Source organism: Megalops cyprinoides, chromosome 6, assembly GCF_013368585.1.
Source record: "Megalops cyprinoides isolate fMegCyp1 chromosome 6, fMegCyp1.pri, whole genome shotgun sequence".
In the NCBI taxonomy this organism is placed as follows: Eukaryota; Metazoa; Chordata; class Actinopteri; order Elopiformes; family Megalopidae; genus Megalops; species Megalops cyprinoides.
Genome location: NC_050588.1, coordinates 23,805,835 through 23,822,773, shown reverse-complemented (window position 1 = coordinate 23,822,773; position 16,939 = coordinate 23,805,835). Strand labels below are relative to the sequence as shown.

Here is a 16,939-nt window from a genome sequence, read left to right as displayed (position 1 = left end):
CTTATGTGTTTCTCAGTCATTTGGGTTCACTGGGATGCTAATACTTTTGCAATAGATAGAGATTCATATTTTCAAACAGCAAAATACATGGTTAATATACTTCATAATGTCTGCCTCCTGATGAATAAGTTATGAATGAATTGAATTCTTTTAATCATTAAGAACATAGTCTGGTTTCTGCTGCTACTTACTTAATATTTAAAGAAAATACATGGAGATATGGGGTTTATCAGTTACAGAGCACAAAGGTGCATGAGAAGAATAACAAGAATTCAGGCCCTAGATTGTAAGAAAACATAAATTTCTAATAGTAATATGTGCAAATTCATTTCAGGAGTAATTCAGAAGGTATGCTGAATATGCCTTCATCTCCAACCATTTATTCTTGTTGGACTAATTTGTACACACTTTGTTTTGTTAATTTTTTGTGAGTGTCACACCCCAATAAACCAGTCAATCAAAAGAAGTAACAGTTCTTACCCAATGCATGTGTGCAGGGTGCTCTTTCAAATGTATTTACAATTTACAGTTTAAAGGACCCATCAGAGAATTGTAGTGTGAATATGAAAACATTAATATTATATCTGCACTAAACTGAAGTGTCAGTCAATTATTGTGTCCATTTTTAGGCTAAGGGAGTCTGTTTTCAGTAGGAGAGAATATATAAAATAGTTTGTTTTTGAGATCCTGAACAGGAAAGCCATTTTGGAAATTCTGTTTGGTATCGTAGCATCTCAGTTTATTGCCTCAAATTCCTGTTGACTCTTGTACTTCCTGTAGCCTTTAGATAAGGAAATCCGATATGTCCAATACCATGAAGAATCATTGTAAGCTGCACCATAGTAACGCGTTCCCTTTTTAAACATGTAAAAGTTGTTTTCGTGAAAATAAATGTGAATTGTATAAATGTAAAAGCGGAGATGGCACGCCATGCATGCCCTGGTGTTGTTTATTCACAAATCTGAAAGGCTTCTTTGTGCTTGTCTTTCTGATATCTGTCTGTACATAACTGTCTGTGAGGACAATATTTAGTCTTATCAAAGTGAAAAAGGGGCTTTGGGCAAGAAAATAGTTTTCAATGAGTAGCAATGTATATTAGAGGAAGAGGGGATTTTTTTTATAAAGAGCTTTTGTAGTCTGAGTTTGGAAAAAAGGTCCTACTGTGAACACAGTCATTTGCAGGAAAGGAGAACCGCTTCACTTGAGTACAGAAGATGAAGTCATTTTTATATGAGTGGTCTTACATTGCGAGTGGTTAGGGGACTGAGTTTTATTTCACGCCAGAACACAGACCAGGGCAGGAGTATTCCATTGTTCCACGTTGTTGTCTTATCAAGATACAAATCAGAATTCAGGCCCTGGGTTCTGCTGTCACTTGAAGCCTGTGTCCACATGGCATTTTCTTGAGGAGAGAAGGCTTTGCTCCATCTTTCTTAGTGGCAGTGTGCCAAGCTCACCTAACGTGAACCCCGGCACCCCCCAGCACCCCCCACCCCCCTTTACAAGGCCTCTGGACCCAAGGCATTTGAAGAGAAAAGCTTTAATGCGGGCAAAATGAATATTTGTCTCATCCTATTAATAGCAATAAACAATGTTACCGTACAGTCATAGAAGCCATTGTATATATTCACCATTATTCTCTGCTCCAGGAACATTGTCAGAACAAAAGAATAATAAGAGAGGGAGAGATTTTCTGGGATGTTTTGTTGAAGAGCAGTGCTTTGTTTCTCTCTCCCCTCATGCCGTGACTTTGATCCCTATATAGTTCAACTCAATAACTGCCATGCTCGAAACTTTCTAACGAGGGATCGGGACTTTGGTCGATGAAGTTATGACATTTTTAAACAGGGTGTTGCTCCAGTTGTGAAATGCCTTTGTTTTGTGTTGATCTGTTTGTATTTGTGTGTCTCTTCAATGCAAGGACATAAACACAGACACAGGAGACACAGAGACAAGGCGAGGAGGCGGGGAGTGCCTGGCGGCATGCTGGCCGATCTGGAAACGCTGAGCGCCAGCTTCTCCTCGCGTCCTTTCTCCGCGACGGAAAATAAGCAAACGGCTAATGACAGCAGTGACTCAGTACCTCACAGAAGATCAAAGCGCTTCCTCTCCTATCCGCGCTTTGTCGAAGTCATGGTGGTCGCGGACAGCAAAATGGTGGAACACCACGGGAGCAACCTTCAGCACTACATTCTCACATTAATGTCCATTGTAAGTTCAGGGGCTTGTGTGTTTTTGTGGTTTTCAAACCTGCATTTAGGTCACTGTGGGACCGTAGGGCAGTAGAGTTTCTCAGCTGACACCAGAGTTACAAGACAAGGCAGACTTTCCTGACGACTTTGATGAATGAGAAAAAATAACCCTAGGCATGTTGCATAGATGGCATACTCTACCTTCTTCAAATAAAACCTGCTCAAGGCTCTTGGCTGTCCGTGTAGGGGGTAAGTTGACCTATATTTTGTTTCTGGCAAAGGCAGCATTCCCTGCTGGATCGCAGACTGTAATCAACTTTTCAACAGTCAAATGAGCCATTTTTTTCCCAGCTACTCCAGACTTAATTTAGCTCAGCATTGTTGGACAGGCTAAATCACCACTGCATGAGCACTGAAACATGCTCTGCCTAAGACTTGCTTAAGGCACATACATTTCAGGCTCACCAGAAGAAATGAATCAGTGAAAAGTAGAACTGATCACTAATTGTGTGTCATATCCATTTCTTTTCAGGTTTCTTCCATCTACAAAGACCCAAGCATTGGAAATCTAATTAATATAGTTGTTGTGAAATTAGTAATAATAAATAATGAACTGGTAAGATGGCAAGGTTTTAATCTGTATCAATCTTAAATATGAAGTCATTTTAAGAAAAAGTACTATTCAATTAAATAAACACAGTCCTTCCTAGCTTGTAGTGAAATGACTTGAATAGAGCCATATTAAGGAAATAGTTTGTTTATTGTAGGGCATTGGTAGTTTATTTATTTTTTAATTTAATATCACTTTTCCATAAGGTGATCTGACAGTGTTGATTTAATCCAGCAACTAGACTTATGAGATAAATGTACATGCACCAATAATAGCCATACCAGATCATTAATACAAGAATGCTTCTGTCTCTCTTTTCTAAGGATGGCCCGATCATCTCCTTCAATGCACAGACCACTTTAAAAAATTTTTGCATATGGCAGCAAACTCAGAATCATCCAGATGAAAGCCACCACTCACATCATGACACTGCTATTCTCATCACCAGGTATGGAACATTATTTTTGTCTTATGCAATTGTGTCTGTAGCACTGGCAGCTTCAAACAACGCAAAAACAAGCTGCACTTCATTCATTGACATCCATTAGCGTAGACAATTGCACATGTTCTACACAGGCTGGGTATAAAATAGAATAGATTAAATAGAATACATTTGCTGTAGAAACAAATGTGCCCATGCACTGTTGTAATGCTCCCTGGTGAAAGTTTTATTAAGTGGTGAAAAGAAATGTTTCATTCATAATGACCTCACAAAGACATCCACGGTCAAAATGTTGTTTGATCAAAGTGACTGGATTAAGACCGCCATGGTCAAAATGTTGTTTGGTTTAACCGTGTATTACAGCATTCACTTGGGAGCATTACAGCAACATGTGGGTACACTTGTTCCTATCGGTCTTGCCGGCAGCCGCTCTACTTTGATTGGGTCTGTGCTCTGAGGTCACTGTGTGGTCCCGGTCCCAGAATCTCTCTCCAGAGCCCCGTGAAGAGAAACAGCAGTCCTTGCCAAAGTCAGCGATCCGCAGAAGGGACTGTGGGAATGGTCAATATCAACCATATTTGCATTGTGGGACACACAGACGTTATTGTAATTGGTTCTGGCATGTCGCGTACGGATTAAAAGGGACAGGCCAACCAATTATTGGGCAGCGCGCTAACATTCGAGATGTGGAAAGAGCAAGAAGGAATGGGCTTTCAGCAATGGTATAAACTGAATGAGGACATGTTTATAGTAAGAATGTACATTCAGTTTGAAAATTCAAACGTTGTGTGGCTCCAGAAATCCCACTTTTACCCCCAAACAGTGTATTAAACCCTTTTTTCTAAAAATAGTGACACACTGCAAATGCATTCACCCTATTTTCAGCGGGAAAATTAGTAACATCAGTGCATTATTTTTTTTACATCCATGAAGCCATCCTTCATGGATGTAAAAGAAGAAAAAAACCTTTTCTTAATTAACAAGCATTGAAATACAGATCTAAATAATTGATAAGTGGTCTCATGCATGCAATTTAAAACAGTCAAGTATTTCATTTACAGATGCATATTGAATGAGAAATGAATGTGTTTGATGGAAGGGGCTTTTCTTTGTGTCTCTATCACAGGCAGGATATCTGCCGGGCCCGGGATAAATGTGACACATTAGGTAAGACCTTCTGCCCTTTATTTGATATAGCTATTTCTTAAATCGTAAAGAAAATGACCCTAGGACAATAGGGCAGTACTATCAGCTTTTATGTTCACGGAAAAAATTTTGTTAATATTTCAAACCCTCTTCTTAAAAACATTTTATTTGTATTTTAAGTGTATACATAAGTTTGAAATGGGAATGTATGGATATAAAGTCATACAGGAGCTGTAAGGCAGTCTGTCATGGGCTGTCTGCTCAGCAAAATGATAATGATGTTGTACATGATGATGATCATGTTTGTGATGATGATTATGATGAATCTTTGGACATGCAGGTCTGGCAGAGTTGGGCACTGTGTGTGATCCTTACAGGAGCTGCAGCATCAGTGAAGACAATGGACTAAGCACTGCATTCACCATTGCTCATGAGCTGGGCCACGTGTGAGTACCCCACCTGTTCTCTCAGCATCCCATCATGCACCTCTGTACGGCACCTTGCACATGCTCTTTTCTTTTCCTTTAGTCAGTTTTTTTTTTACCTGGATGGTGTTTGTGGCTAGTGGCACTTGCTTGCATTTGACTTAGTTGCTGTTGTGACAATTGGAGTTGGTTGTGTTTGAGTTAATGTTCCATTCTCTTCTTTTCCGTGTAGTTTTTGCTGTAACATGCAACGGATTTTCTGTCACTAGCATATCTATTGTTTGGATTTCCTTTTAACTGTTGTTTTTAACCTAGGCATAATGAATGAGGCCTTTCTCTGTTCAGTCTACCTGCAGTGCACTTTGAGTAATGAATCTGTTTCCTCATTTTTTGCACAATATTTGGAGTTAGTCACCAAAAGTCACAGATGAAACAAAAAGTGCAACATAATAAATCAGCAGATTTCTTGTATTCATGACCTGTACTTAGTTACATCACGGTGACACTACCTTACAGAGACTCTGCTGTTCTGTGTCTCTGTCCATGTGGTAGTATCCATCGCTCAGTGGATAGCTGTAAACAGTGCATTGTGGTTACAGTTAATGGAGACTTGAGGTTAGTATTTGTCAGCATTAAGGGTTCATTAGTGGCACACAAGGGCTTGTCCTATTGCACACATTTCACTGAATTGCTACACCATTCACACAAACACCAGTATACGCATTCACATGCATGCTTGTCTAAATGACCAATGCGCTTTGATGTTTTTCTTATTGGTAGCCTGAAGGGAGAGTAATCATTGGAATCATTTCATAAACCAGAAAATAATTTTCCTTCACCTGTTACTGTTCTGTCAAATGGCACGAAGAGGGCAGACATTCTCAGTGTGGTGAATTTTTGTGCTCATTAGGATGTGTTCTGTTTTCCATTGTGTCCTTAAGGTTTAACATGCCCCACGATGACAGCAACAAATGTAAAGAGGACGGCGTAAAAAACCAACAGCATGTGATGGCGCCAACATTGAATTATTACACCAACCCTTGGATGTGGTCCAAATGTAGCAGGAAATACATCACAGAGTTCCTTGAGTATGTAGTCGACCCTTTTTAATGCAGTCGATACAGTAATCTCAGCCCCATGTTTTCTGTAGCCTGAACTAATTTGGGATATCTTGTTTGCTGGCATGCCGATAGTCTAGCTGTTTCTTACAGCAGCAGGAGTATTTTTCGCCCTCTGTACTGAAGGTGTTTTTTGTCTGTCTGTTTGTCTTTGTTTTTTTGTTTTTTCTTTAAGTCATTTTTTTATCATTTCTTAATAGCACAGGGTATGGCGAATGCTTGCTCGATGAGCCCATACCTAGGCCATACAGTCTTCCTCAGCAGCTCCCTGGACGGATATACAATGTTAATAAACAATGTGAATTGATATTTGGGCCCGGAACGCAGGTGTGCCCATATATGGTAAGAGAATGCTCAGTGTGGTATTAAACTGGAATGTCTTCATGTTAGTCTGTCAAAAACAACCAAGGCCTACATAATTCGGCATCATAAGCCTTACATTCATTATGGACGTCTGCTCAGAAAAATGGGGCTTAGGGGGAAGGGGGGGCAATGTGAAGTAGAGAAATCTGCTGAGCTGGTGAACATAAGCTGTAGTTACATAAGTTTTTTACCTTTGTGTAGCTGGTTCGATTGAGATGTCTCTCACGGTCCACGGTGCATTAAAGCATGTCTTCAGTGTGTCCTGTGATAGATAGATGAGCGTGTTCTGTGGCTATATTTAATGGGGAGCCCTGTATGCGAGTCCTCTGTGAAGATAACAGCCCGTTTGTTGATGTTGTCCAGATGCAGTGTCGGAGGCTGTGGTGCACCAGCCCAGAGGGGGCCCAGAAAGGCTGCCGGACCCAGCATATGCCTTGGGCAGACGGAACTGAGTGCTCCCAGGGAAAGGTAGACCCGGTTCACAAATCACTGTCCAGAACATACAACACATCAAGCACATCCAACTTGTAAATACACATAACATTCTGTCCATGTTTCTGTGACACAGAGCTTTAGAATGCTGTGTATTGTGAGAGGGTTAAGTTTTACGTTGATTATATAAGAGACAAAGCTCAAAAAGTGAGAAAAAAAAAAACAGAATAGCAGAATATTTTGGCAAATGAATAATTTCTGTTAAAATTAGAATTCCTTTGAGTTTGCAGCTGTTTGGATGGATTCTACCACTGCTGTTAGGCCTTTGGAATGCTGTCTACAAAGGAAAAGCTGGACAAAAATGTAATTACTTAAAATTGGGGCACGAATGTGTAGCTAAACACGAGTAACGCATGTGGCACTTCATGCAAATCCCTCCATTTGTTTAAATAGTTTTAGCCTTTGGAAGGAAAGATTTGTTTGCCCCAAAGCCTGTATTATTACGAAGCAATAATAGACTTAAACCGACTGCGATGGAGGCTTGTGGAGATTTCCATATCCATTACTGGTTTAGTGTAGCTTTTAATTAGCACTTTTCAACTGTCCACTTCCTGCTTGCTTTCTGACTTGAAAGACTTGATTGGAGCCGAGTTCCAGTGGAACCCGGGTACACACATGTTTAAGACCCGACTTGTATACACATTGTATTTTTGCACAAAACACACACGGGCTATATAAAACTCAGATATTGCAGTTAAATGAGGTCACTGATTCTCCCTAACTTGAAACAGCTCTGCCCCTTGTGCACAAGCAAGTTACTTCTTCCAAAAGAGGCTGTTGATGTTTTTTTTTTTTTCCCTTCGTTTTACAATCCTTGCAGATTTGCATCAAAAGCCTAGTCTTGAAAGCTTTCAGATACATGCATTGTCAGTGTAGAGGATACTGCCTCATGGCTTGTCTGTCTGTCTCTCTGTTGATTTCCCCAAACAGCACTGCAAACATGGCCTCTGTATCCCCAAGGAGCATGACGCCACCCCCATTGAGGGGGCGTGGGGGGTGTGGAGCCCTTTTGGAACCTGCTCACGGACGTGTGGCGGGGGCATCAAGATTGCCGTCCGGGAGTGCAACCGACCCGTGTAAGCAGGCCCTTTCAAGTCATGCATTCCAGCTCGGCTGTGTCTCCTGACCAGCAGTTCTCAATGTACCTTGATAAAACTCAGCGCGTTAAACTGCCCAGAGAAAGTTTCACACAAAAACTTCAAAATGCTGCGCTCTGACGGTCCTTAGATGAAAAGGGATTGCTGATAACAGGGGTACGGGGAGTGGACGGGAACTGGAGAAAATGTGTTTATCTGTGGAGAGCTGCAAAAAGAGAGGAGATGTGAGATTGAACCCATGCCACACGGGAGGTCCATGCTCTGTTTTTCGGTCCCTCCAGGCCCAGGAACGGGGGGAAGTACTGCGTGGGACGCAGGATGAAGTTCCGCTCCTGCAACTCTGAGCCTTGCTCCAAACAGAAGAAGGACTTCAGGGAGGAGCAGTGTGGGGCCTTCGATGGCAGGCACTTCAACATCAACGGTCTACCTCCAAACGTCCGCTGGGTCCCCAAGTACAGCGGAAGTAAGACGCCTCATATGGGGAGCTGCCATACAGATCATGTGCAGGTTCTGTGGTTTTCCTGAGGCTAACTGCTACTTTCCCAACCTGGCCTTCCTTTCCCAGTTTTAATGAAGGATCGGTGCAAGCTGTTCTGCAGGGTGGCTGGGAGCACGGCCTACTATCAGCTCAGGGACAGAGTCATCGATGGAACCCCCTGTGGGCCAGACACCAACGACATCTGTGTTCAGGGCTTGTGCAGGGTATGGCCTTTCCGAAATCTCTCAGACATAGCTCAACTGACAACAGATAACACACATTCTCAGACCACCTACCTTGTTTCCATTCCTCTTGTTTTATTACATGTTCTGCTTTAACCTCATGCCATTCCATGAAGCAGTTCAGTCTCATATGTCTTCTTTGTGTGTGCAGGGACAAGGTGGAATTAGCGTTGAGGTTCCTCTGTTATGTTGCCTGGGGGACAGCACTGTCCTGAAATAGAAAACAGACTTAATCAGAATCAGTTTCAGAGATCTCAGGAGACTGGGATATTTTTTCCCCACTTCACAGTTTTTGTTGTGTCACATAAAAGTTGAATAAACAAGGCTGGAAAATGAGACACGTGTTTGTTATGACAGTAGGTTTGATGCTCTCTCTCTACTCTCCCTCTCTGCAGCAAGCAGGATGTGACCACGTGCTGAACTCCAAGGCAAGGAGGGACAAGTGTGGGGTGTGTGGTGGGGACAATTCCTCATGCAAGACTGTTGCAGACACATTCAACATTGTTCATTACGGTGAGCAGAGACTGCACGGGTGAAACGTGTTTTCTGGAGAGCTTGACTTCTACACCTCGCAATGCTTTTTCACAGTTAACATGGTTACACAAGGAATTCTCACGCTTCTTTTTTCAGGATATAACGTTGTCGTGCGTATTCCCAGTGGTGCTACAAATATTGACGTGCGACAGCACAGCTACTCAGGGAAACCAGAGGACGATAACTACCTCGGTAAGAGACGTCAATGCAGCAGAAAAATATAAGTCTTCTTGACTCTCCAATGCCAGTTGAAGAAATTAAATGAAATAAATTTGTCTCTACTATTATGTGTGTAGCACCATGGATTGTTGTGGCAATAACCCACAAATCAGTTGATGATGTGATGTAGCTTACTAATGTAAATATATGTAAATGTAAATACAAATGGATATATAAATAAAGAAGTAAAACGGTTATTTTACAGGGCAGCAGTGTAGCATAGTGGTTAAGCAGCAGGACTCGTAACTGAAGGTTGCCGGTTAGATTCCCCACTGGGGCACTGCTGCTGTACCCTTTGGGCAAGGTACTTAACCCACAATTACCTCAGTAAATATCCAGCTGTATAAATGGATAACATTGTAAAAAAAAACACTGTAACCAACGTAAATCGCTCTGGGTAAGAATGTCTGCTAAATGCCAGTAATGTAATGCAATATTATAAATTATACTGAGCCTTAGTTCTAGGTGAAGACTTTTGTGTATTCTCAATTCCAAGTTAGTCTGAGCTTCATTTACAGGCGTGAATGACACGAATATTCAGGGACCTTCTGACAAATGACCAGGTGTGAGAAGTGAAGGGGGGGGATTGTGTGAAGATAAAAAACAGCTGATTCCCAGAGCATCAGCATCCTTTAAAATGCATTAAGAGGTGTGGTGTAATTGGGGGTGGAGGCCTGTAGATCACCTTAATGAGCTTGGAGCGCAAATGCGAATGCTTGAATGGCCTCTTTGGAGTGTTTCCAACTCCATGTATTCTCAGTGAACGCTGGAAAAGGCAGGTCACCCTGTTCCTACAGACAGGGGGGCGGGACACATGTGCCGGCCCTGGGGGATGGCCCTGTAGCCGCATTACCGTGATGTGTGAAATGGCGAGGAAACTAACTCAGGAAATTAGCTACATAATCGCATTAGTGTGAATTTGTGCAGCAGACTAACGATGAACAGGAAGCTGCTGGCTCTTCAAGGAATGCCGGATTACTTTACCCCAATTAGGTACATCTTTTCTATCGCAAACCACCACAAATGTGGTGAAAACATTCACTTTTCCAATCACCATGTTTGTCAATACAGTCAGAGCCTCAGTGAAGTCTGAGAGTCTGTGCATGTCATAGCTGGGCAAATCCTCTCCATTCCTCACTAGATATTTGTGAATATTGTCTTTGGAATAGAGAAGGGGAAAACATCAAAATACAATGAGGTCTGAGTTAAGTTAAGGTCTTGAATATAAATCAGTGAAATTTAATTTAAAAGTTCTAAGAAAGTCTTTTCATTGAGGAACAGTTTGATTGCGGTTGTAACTTACTGTCACACCCCTGAGAGGGTTTGCTTTGACAAAAAGCGTTGATGCTTTCGGTGGCTTTCATTATCACGTCATCTTTTTGTTCCTGTCTTTCAGCCATTTCCAACAGCCGTGGGGAGTACCTGCTCAATGGCGAGTTCGTCGTCAGCATGTTTAAAAGGGAAATTAAAGTGGGAAATGCTATAATAGAATATAGTGGCTCTGACCACGTTGTCGAGAGAATCAACTGCACTGACAGAATAGAGGAGGAGATCGTCGTCCAGGTACTGTGCCCAGTGTGATGATTTCCCTGATGTTGTGTTATCCTGAAAACTCAATTTCTGCTTTTTGGTAATTAAAAATGTTAAAGACTAAAAAAATATTAAAAACCATAGGCTCAGTTGTTGTTGATGCAGAGTCATTATCAGGGGTTTCTCATACACACTGTACATTGGGAGGTGGAACATTGAGGAGATGCTTTACTTTACTGGATATGTGAAGAACCATAGCATGGCAGAGTTGTACCCAGAGTAGTAGTTTCAGATAAGATTCTCAACCTTTATACTTTCATTTGAGGGGGAAAATGGTGTATATTAATAAAATAATGCTGCTTCACATCTTCAGTGGCTTAGTCTTAGTCTTAGGCTAAGTCTTAGTCTCAGTACTTTAAGCGGTGTAATGCAGGGAAGATGCAGTTCCCTCCATATTGGAAGACGGTTAGGAGACTTGTAGGTGAATGGGTCTTAAGGGGTCCTCTTTCCTTGCCAGGTGCTGTCTGTCGGTAACCTGTATAATCCAGATGTCAGGTACAGCTACAACATTCCCATTGAAGACAAGCCGCAGCAGTTCTTCTGGGATGCTTATGGCCCATGGCAGGAGTGCAGTAGGCTATGCCAAGGTATGTGGCAGAGGGGGGTGTTACAGTAATAAAACCTTGTGTTAAGGGTCATAAAAGCACATAGAGACCAGATTTAAGCCCTTAATAGTTCTGTCTTCAATAGAAAGCCTCACCAAAAGGGAATATCATTACCCTCTTGAACAACAGGGGGTTCATTGGAGGAGTTTTCTTTCACTCAGTCCTTAACAGTTCAGAGATCACAGTGGCTGGCAGATACTGTAAGAGAAATTTGCCAAGGCATGTAGTCCTCATTGTCCACACCTCTGAGCAGGGGAGCGAAAGAGGAAGATTCTGTGCAGCCGAGAGTCAGACCGCGTGGTGGTCTCAGACCAGAGGTGCCACGGATCGCCCCGGCCTGCTGTCATCACTGAGCCCTGCAACACAGAGTGTGAACTCAGGTCAGTCGCTAGTCCTGTGTTTCTTCTGACTGTCAGCCAGCTGGCCAGTCCATCTTTCTGTCTGACTGTCCGTCTCCCTGTCTGTAAGCCCCTCAGCCTGTCTCTCTGTCTGTCTGTGTCTGAAGAGAGGTGCCACCTCTCATAGGGATTTCTGTATGTTTGGTGGCATCACTTGCCAGTGTGCTCTGCTCATGCTGCTGTTTCTCTGATATCTTGGAATCATTTCCCTGGTTTTGGGATGGACCAATGGCCTCCTGTCAGCTGCATCCAGCATACCGCATAAGGCATAGCCCCCAGCTGATATATAATGTTGTTGATATATATATTATATATTATATATATATATATATATATATATATGTTGATATATATATTTAATGTTGATATTTTGTACCTGAGAATTGGGATACAGTTGATCAGTTTCATTTGCTTATGAGTTTAGTTTTTTGGAGAGATTACAGAGAATCTTGAATATGATTGACATTCATGTACTGAATTTCTAATGGTCATATGTAAATGTAATGTTGACATGTTGGATATCACTGCAAACGTGTCTCTAAAGATTATTTTTCAAAAAACACAAAGGGATTGTATATATAGCAATCAAATAGGCCACCCTTCAATATGGAACTGTCATTGAACACGCTGCATAGAACTAGAAAATGTATGCAAATGAAGAAAATGCATTCAAAATAGATAAAAATGATGCCTCAGATTAGATATTTGCTGGAATAACTTATCACAGTTGGTTTTGTTTCTTTATGCTGTGCGTTACCCTTCTCAGATCTGAATGAATGCATTTGTTTGAGAACGATGTTGGCAATGCAAGTGATGGGAGGTGTCATTGTTGCCATGGGTTTGCCCTGGCATGACAGGTGGCATATTGCGAGAAAGAGTGAGTGCACAGCGCAGTGTGGGCAAGGCTACCGAACTCTGGAGATCTACTGTGCCAAGCACACCCGGGCCGACGGCAAGACCCAGAAGGTGGACGACCGCTACTGCAGCAACCAGCGCAAGCCTGACGACAAGGAGGGTTGCCATGGTGACTGCAACCCCGGTGGCTGGGAGTATACACCCTGGTCCGAGGTGAGTGGGCGTCGCTGACTCATCGTATGTGGCAGTGCTGCGTCAGCACCCCCTCCTCCCCCGGCGTTTGTGCGCACAGAGCGAGCACCTCACAGATGGCTGTCGCTTTCTGCAGTGCTCCAAGAGCTGTGGAGGTGGGACGCGGCGTCGCGGGGCGGCGTGCGGCAAAGGGGGCGAGTCGGGGCACGACGAGAGCAAGTGCAACCAGCGGGAGAAGCTGACGGTCCAGCCCTGCAATGAGTTCCTGTGCCCTCAGTGGAAGACTGGGGACTGGTCAGAGGTGAGAGATGGCTCGGGGCTCTGATTAACTACTAATGTGCTGCAGCTGTGTGGGTACTACACCCAGAGTCTCATTTCCACTGACCCACCTTAGCTGTGTGCTATACCTGTACGGACCCAGAGGCATTTCTGCTGCAAATTAGCCAGTGCTGACAGCACGTTGGCCATTTCAGATGATTCCAGTTGATTTTGCCCTAATCCAATTCCAGTCAAGCATGTATAGGTGTGTTTATCCTGTTCTAAATACCATAACCAGAAAGTGCCTTTAACAATGTTTACCACTAGCTAGTTAGCACAGTCTTGTTTATTCTTCAATAGGTCTTGCTAGAAAATCAGCAAACATTTGACCTCCCTTGCTAGGCTTTATAATGCGAGCATCACTCACCACAGTCTTTTCATTGTTGTCCCTCCAAGAGAGAAATCACAAAAACACAAGCAATAGGATTTCCTCCTCCATCCTAAGATAGCAAATGAACTAATCTGGGGAGCAACCTCACTTATTCATTTACAAACAAAGTCAATGTAGGTGGGTATAGGCACCAGCAAAAAATCTGAATTCGAATCCTGGTTGTGGTTCTTACACTCGAAATGACATTCTCCACTTGAATTTCCACGTTGTGAAAACACCTTGTATCCTAGACACTTTGCTTTTCATCAGATAGGCCAGTTTCCTACACTGTAATGTAGCACAGTGACCTGGGTCGATTGCTGCGTTTGCACATTCTGTCTGCACTGCTTGGAAACCTATGGCACACATTCCTCAGATATTTCTGATAAGGTTCCATGTGGAGCCTCACTGCATGGGCGCACCAACTGTGCCTGACTCAAGCGCGACGTTCGCGATGCCCTGTGTTTTGACAGCTTGCCTGCCTTGCCTTACTCTGTGCTGTGTGCATGTTTGCAGTGCCTTGTGACCTGCGGCAAAGGGTACAAGCATCGGCAGACCTGGTGCCAGTTCGGAGAGGACCGTCTGGACGACAGGTTCTGTGACTCCTCGAAGCCAGAGTCAGTGCAGACTTGTCAACAGCAGGAGTGTGCCTCCTGGCAGGTCGGGCCTTGGGGACAGGTCAGTGTCAAAGTTCACTTGTTCCCCTGCAACAGTCTTCCTTCAGTCCTTGTCCTGGAAAACCAGGAAGTGGTCCCTAAGGACTGTATGTGTCCCAGCCTGAGTCTTGCTAGCTGAGCAATGAGTTGGAATTGCATTTTTGGGTCCGCGAAATCCATGTAAACTACCTACCTAATTACACAAACATTTTTTTTTCCCTGTAAGATGGATTAAATCACTTTTTCACCCATGCTGAGAGTTAGTTGTTCAAACAAAGTTGTGAAATCTGCTGGACTCCAGCTCTGCAGGCCTCAAGCTGAGGAACTTTGCCCAAATGGCAAAGGCTGTTGAGTTCTTGTGCTGTTATGCTGTGCTGTCCAAGCCATGTCCGGTGTGGATGTGTGCACGTGTCTGTATGTTTGTGGGTTTTTGTGTGCATGCACATATGTGTGTGCAAGAGTTCTTTTGTGTGTGCAAACATGTGAGAGCTGAGAGTGTCTTTATCAGCTGTATATCTAATCTGTCACGCAGTAGTAGAATACAAGACCCATTCAGCTTTCCTTTATTTTGTTTGACAGTTTGTTTGTTGTTGGGTTCCATGAAAAAAGCGCACACAAAAAAGAAATGTGCATGTGTGCAGGGGTTATTATTTACATGTATAGTATGTCCTGTATTTGTTTATGTTTGTGCTTGTATATGTGTACACATGTACAGTGCCCGCCATATTTATGCCTATTCCTGACTAACAGAAACAAAAACATGCTGCAAAAGACAAACTGCACATATCGGATTTCTTTATTGCTTAAAATGAATCCAGCAGCACAAGGGTCATATTTATTTGCATCGTTAAGTAATCTTTAAAACAAAATCTGACTAGCCACGTGTACACCAACATTCTGCTTATTAGAAGTTCAGTGGAAGCGTCTGGAACCACACAGAGAGATTCAAAGGCCTCCTGTTTCTTGGTGGTTTAAGCAGATAGCATGAAGAAGAGATTGATCAACAGAATGCATTGTCATAGTTAATGTCAAAGAGCTCTCTGAGGACTGCTGGTAAATGGTCATTGACCTTCACAAGATGGCTATCAAAAAAGCTGCATCTACTACTTCCCACTGTAGGGCTCCAGTATTAATGCAATGTATGGGCGGTAATACAGTGGCAACCCTTCCAGGAAGAGAATGCATGTCTAAATTGCCACCATGGGCTGGCTGTTAGACAAGTGGCTGTTGGACAGCCTGGTATCTTCAGGTTATGAAGTAGCATTTTTTGTACCTATTTAGTCAGGAATATGAGTGAAATATGGACGGTACTGTATATGTGTGCATGTGTGTATGTGTATATTCTCTTACATGGTTCTTTTGGAAGTATTTTCTCTCAGTGAAAAGAGCCACCCCGCAGAAATGTCTGGAGCCTAAAACAGGAACAAATCAAAATATAGCACTGTCTACAACAGAGTGTTTGTGTAAACTCTTAGTAAGCACAGAAGTGTGACAGAGATTATGCATTGCCATACCATGAAAGAGGCAATCATGTTAAATGTATATTTGAAGGCATTAAATGAACTGTGTGCAATTTCAGCTGAAGCACTGCCATATGAGTTTGACCTCATTTCACTCAAGTCATTGAAGAAGAAGAAAGCTGCATGTACTTATGTGGCAGAAAAAAAGTTGTGTAAACCTGATGAAATACTTATGTATTTTTGCTTTTGGGGCTATGATCTTTTAGCTGTGGCCTGTATCTTGCTGGGGGTATACGCTTTGTGGAGCTGAGCCATTCACATCTGCTTTAACACTGTGTTTGCAAATTTCTCTGGCAATTGCAGTGCACGACCACATGCGGGCCGGGCTATCAGATGAGGGCGGTGAAATGTGTGGTTGGATCATATGGGTCCGTCATGGACGACACCGAGTGTAATGCTGCCACCAGACCCACCGACACTCAGGTAGGGTCCGTCTTCACCATTTGTCTGCTCTTAGTGCTTCGCTGCAGTGGGTTAGCAGATTCTCTTGATATGGAAACAAAACTGGGGTCTTGGAAAGATCTTAATGCTATCTGGATGTTTTGTGTGGTCGAGAGCACAATAACAAAGAGTTATCTGGGGGAGTGTGGAAAGGGCTGTGTGGCTGTTTGTGATTTGATCTGGTTTGTGTGCGTGTGTGTGTGTGTGTGTGTGTGTGTGTGTGTGTGTGTGTGTGTGTGTGTGTGTGTGTGTGCGTATGTATGTGTGAGTGAATGTGGGTTTGTTATGTATGTATGTGTGGTAAATAGCTCTAAGTTATGTCTGGTATATGTGTGTGTGCAGAACTCCCAAGCAGAGACTGACCGGGGGGAGTGGGGTAGGGCCTGACCCCCCCCACACAATTATATGTCCACATGTTGATGTATAGTGTATAGTGTCACCTGGCTTGTGTACCACGCAATCAAATGTCACAAAGTTGGACCACCCAGGACACACTGGTTTCCAGTTCTGGTTCTGAGTGTGGGAGGCAGGTTGAGCCATGCCTGGGGCCCTGTTCCCCTTGACAGATAGAGGGAAAATCTTGCATGTATGACTCCCATCTGAGCACTGCTCCTGAGATGCAGGTCTCCTTGAGGC

General features: G+C 43.1%; 1 protein-coding gene across 1 annotated transcript in view; it reads left to right on the top strand.

The window, feature by feature from the left end:
• The window catches only part of adamts9 (ADAM metallopeptidase with thrombospondin type 1 motif, 9), a 53,045-nt gene that overhangs the window by 3,652 nt on the left and 32,454 nt on the right, over nucleotides 1-16,939 (top strand). Inside the window, exons 4-23 of the mRNA XM_036530359.1 lie at nucleotides 1,922-2,211; nucleotides 2,725-2,808; nucleotides 3,126-3,250; nucleotides 4,371-4,411; nucleotides 4,731-4,836; nucleotides 5,757-5,903; nucleotides 6,134-6,275; nucleotides 6,660-6,764; nucleotides 7,719-7,864; nucleotides 8,167-8,348; nucleotides 8,451-8,587; nucleotides 9,001-9,118; nucleotides 9,236-9,331; nucleotides 10,755-10,921; nucleotides 11,406-11,535; nucleotides 11,807-11,933; nucleotides 12,809-13,019; nucleotides 13,135-13,299; nucleotides 14,203-14,364; nucleotides 16,166-16,285. Coding sequence (XP_036386252.1) covers nucleotides 1,922-2,211; nucleotides 2,725-2,808; nucleotides 3,126-3,250; nucleotides 4,371-4,411; nucleotides 4,731-4,836; nucleotides 5,757-5,903; nucleotides 6,134-6,275; nucleotides 6,660-6,764; nucleotides 7,719-7,864; nucleotides 8,167-8,348; nucleotides 8,451-8,587; nucleotides 9,001-9,118; nucleotides 9,236-9,331; nucleotides 10,755-10,921; nucleotides 11,406-11,535; nucleotides 11,807-11,933; nucleotides 12,809-13,019; nucleotides 13,135-13,299; nucleotides 14,203-14,364; nucleotides 16,166-16,285 — 2,801 coding nt within the window. The remainder of the gene's footprint in view (nucleotides 1-1,921; nucleotides 2,212-2,724; nucleotides 2,809-3,125; nucleotides 3,251-4,370; nucleotides 4,412-4,730; nucleotides 4,837-5,756; nucleotides 5,904-6,133; nucleotides 6,276-6,659; nucleotides 6,765-7,718; nucleotides 7,865-8,166; nucleotides 8,349-8,450; nucleotides 8,588-9,000; nucleotides 9,119-9,235; nucleotides 9,332-10,754; nucleotides 10,922-11,405; nucleotides 11,536-11,806; nucleotides 11,934-12,808; nucleotides 13,020-13,134; nucleotides 13,300-14,202; nucleotides 14,365-16,165; nucleotides 16,286-16,939) is intronic.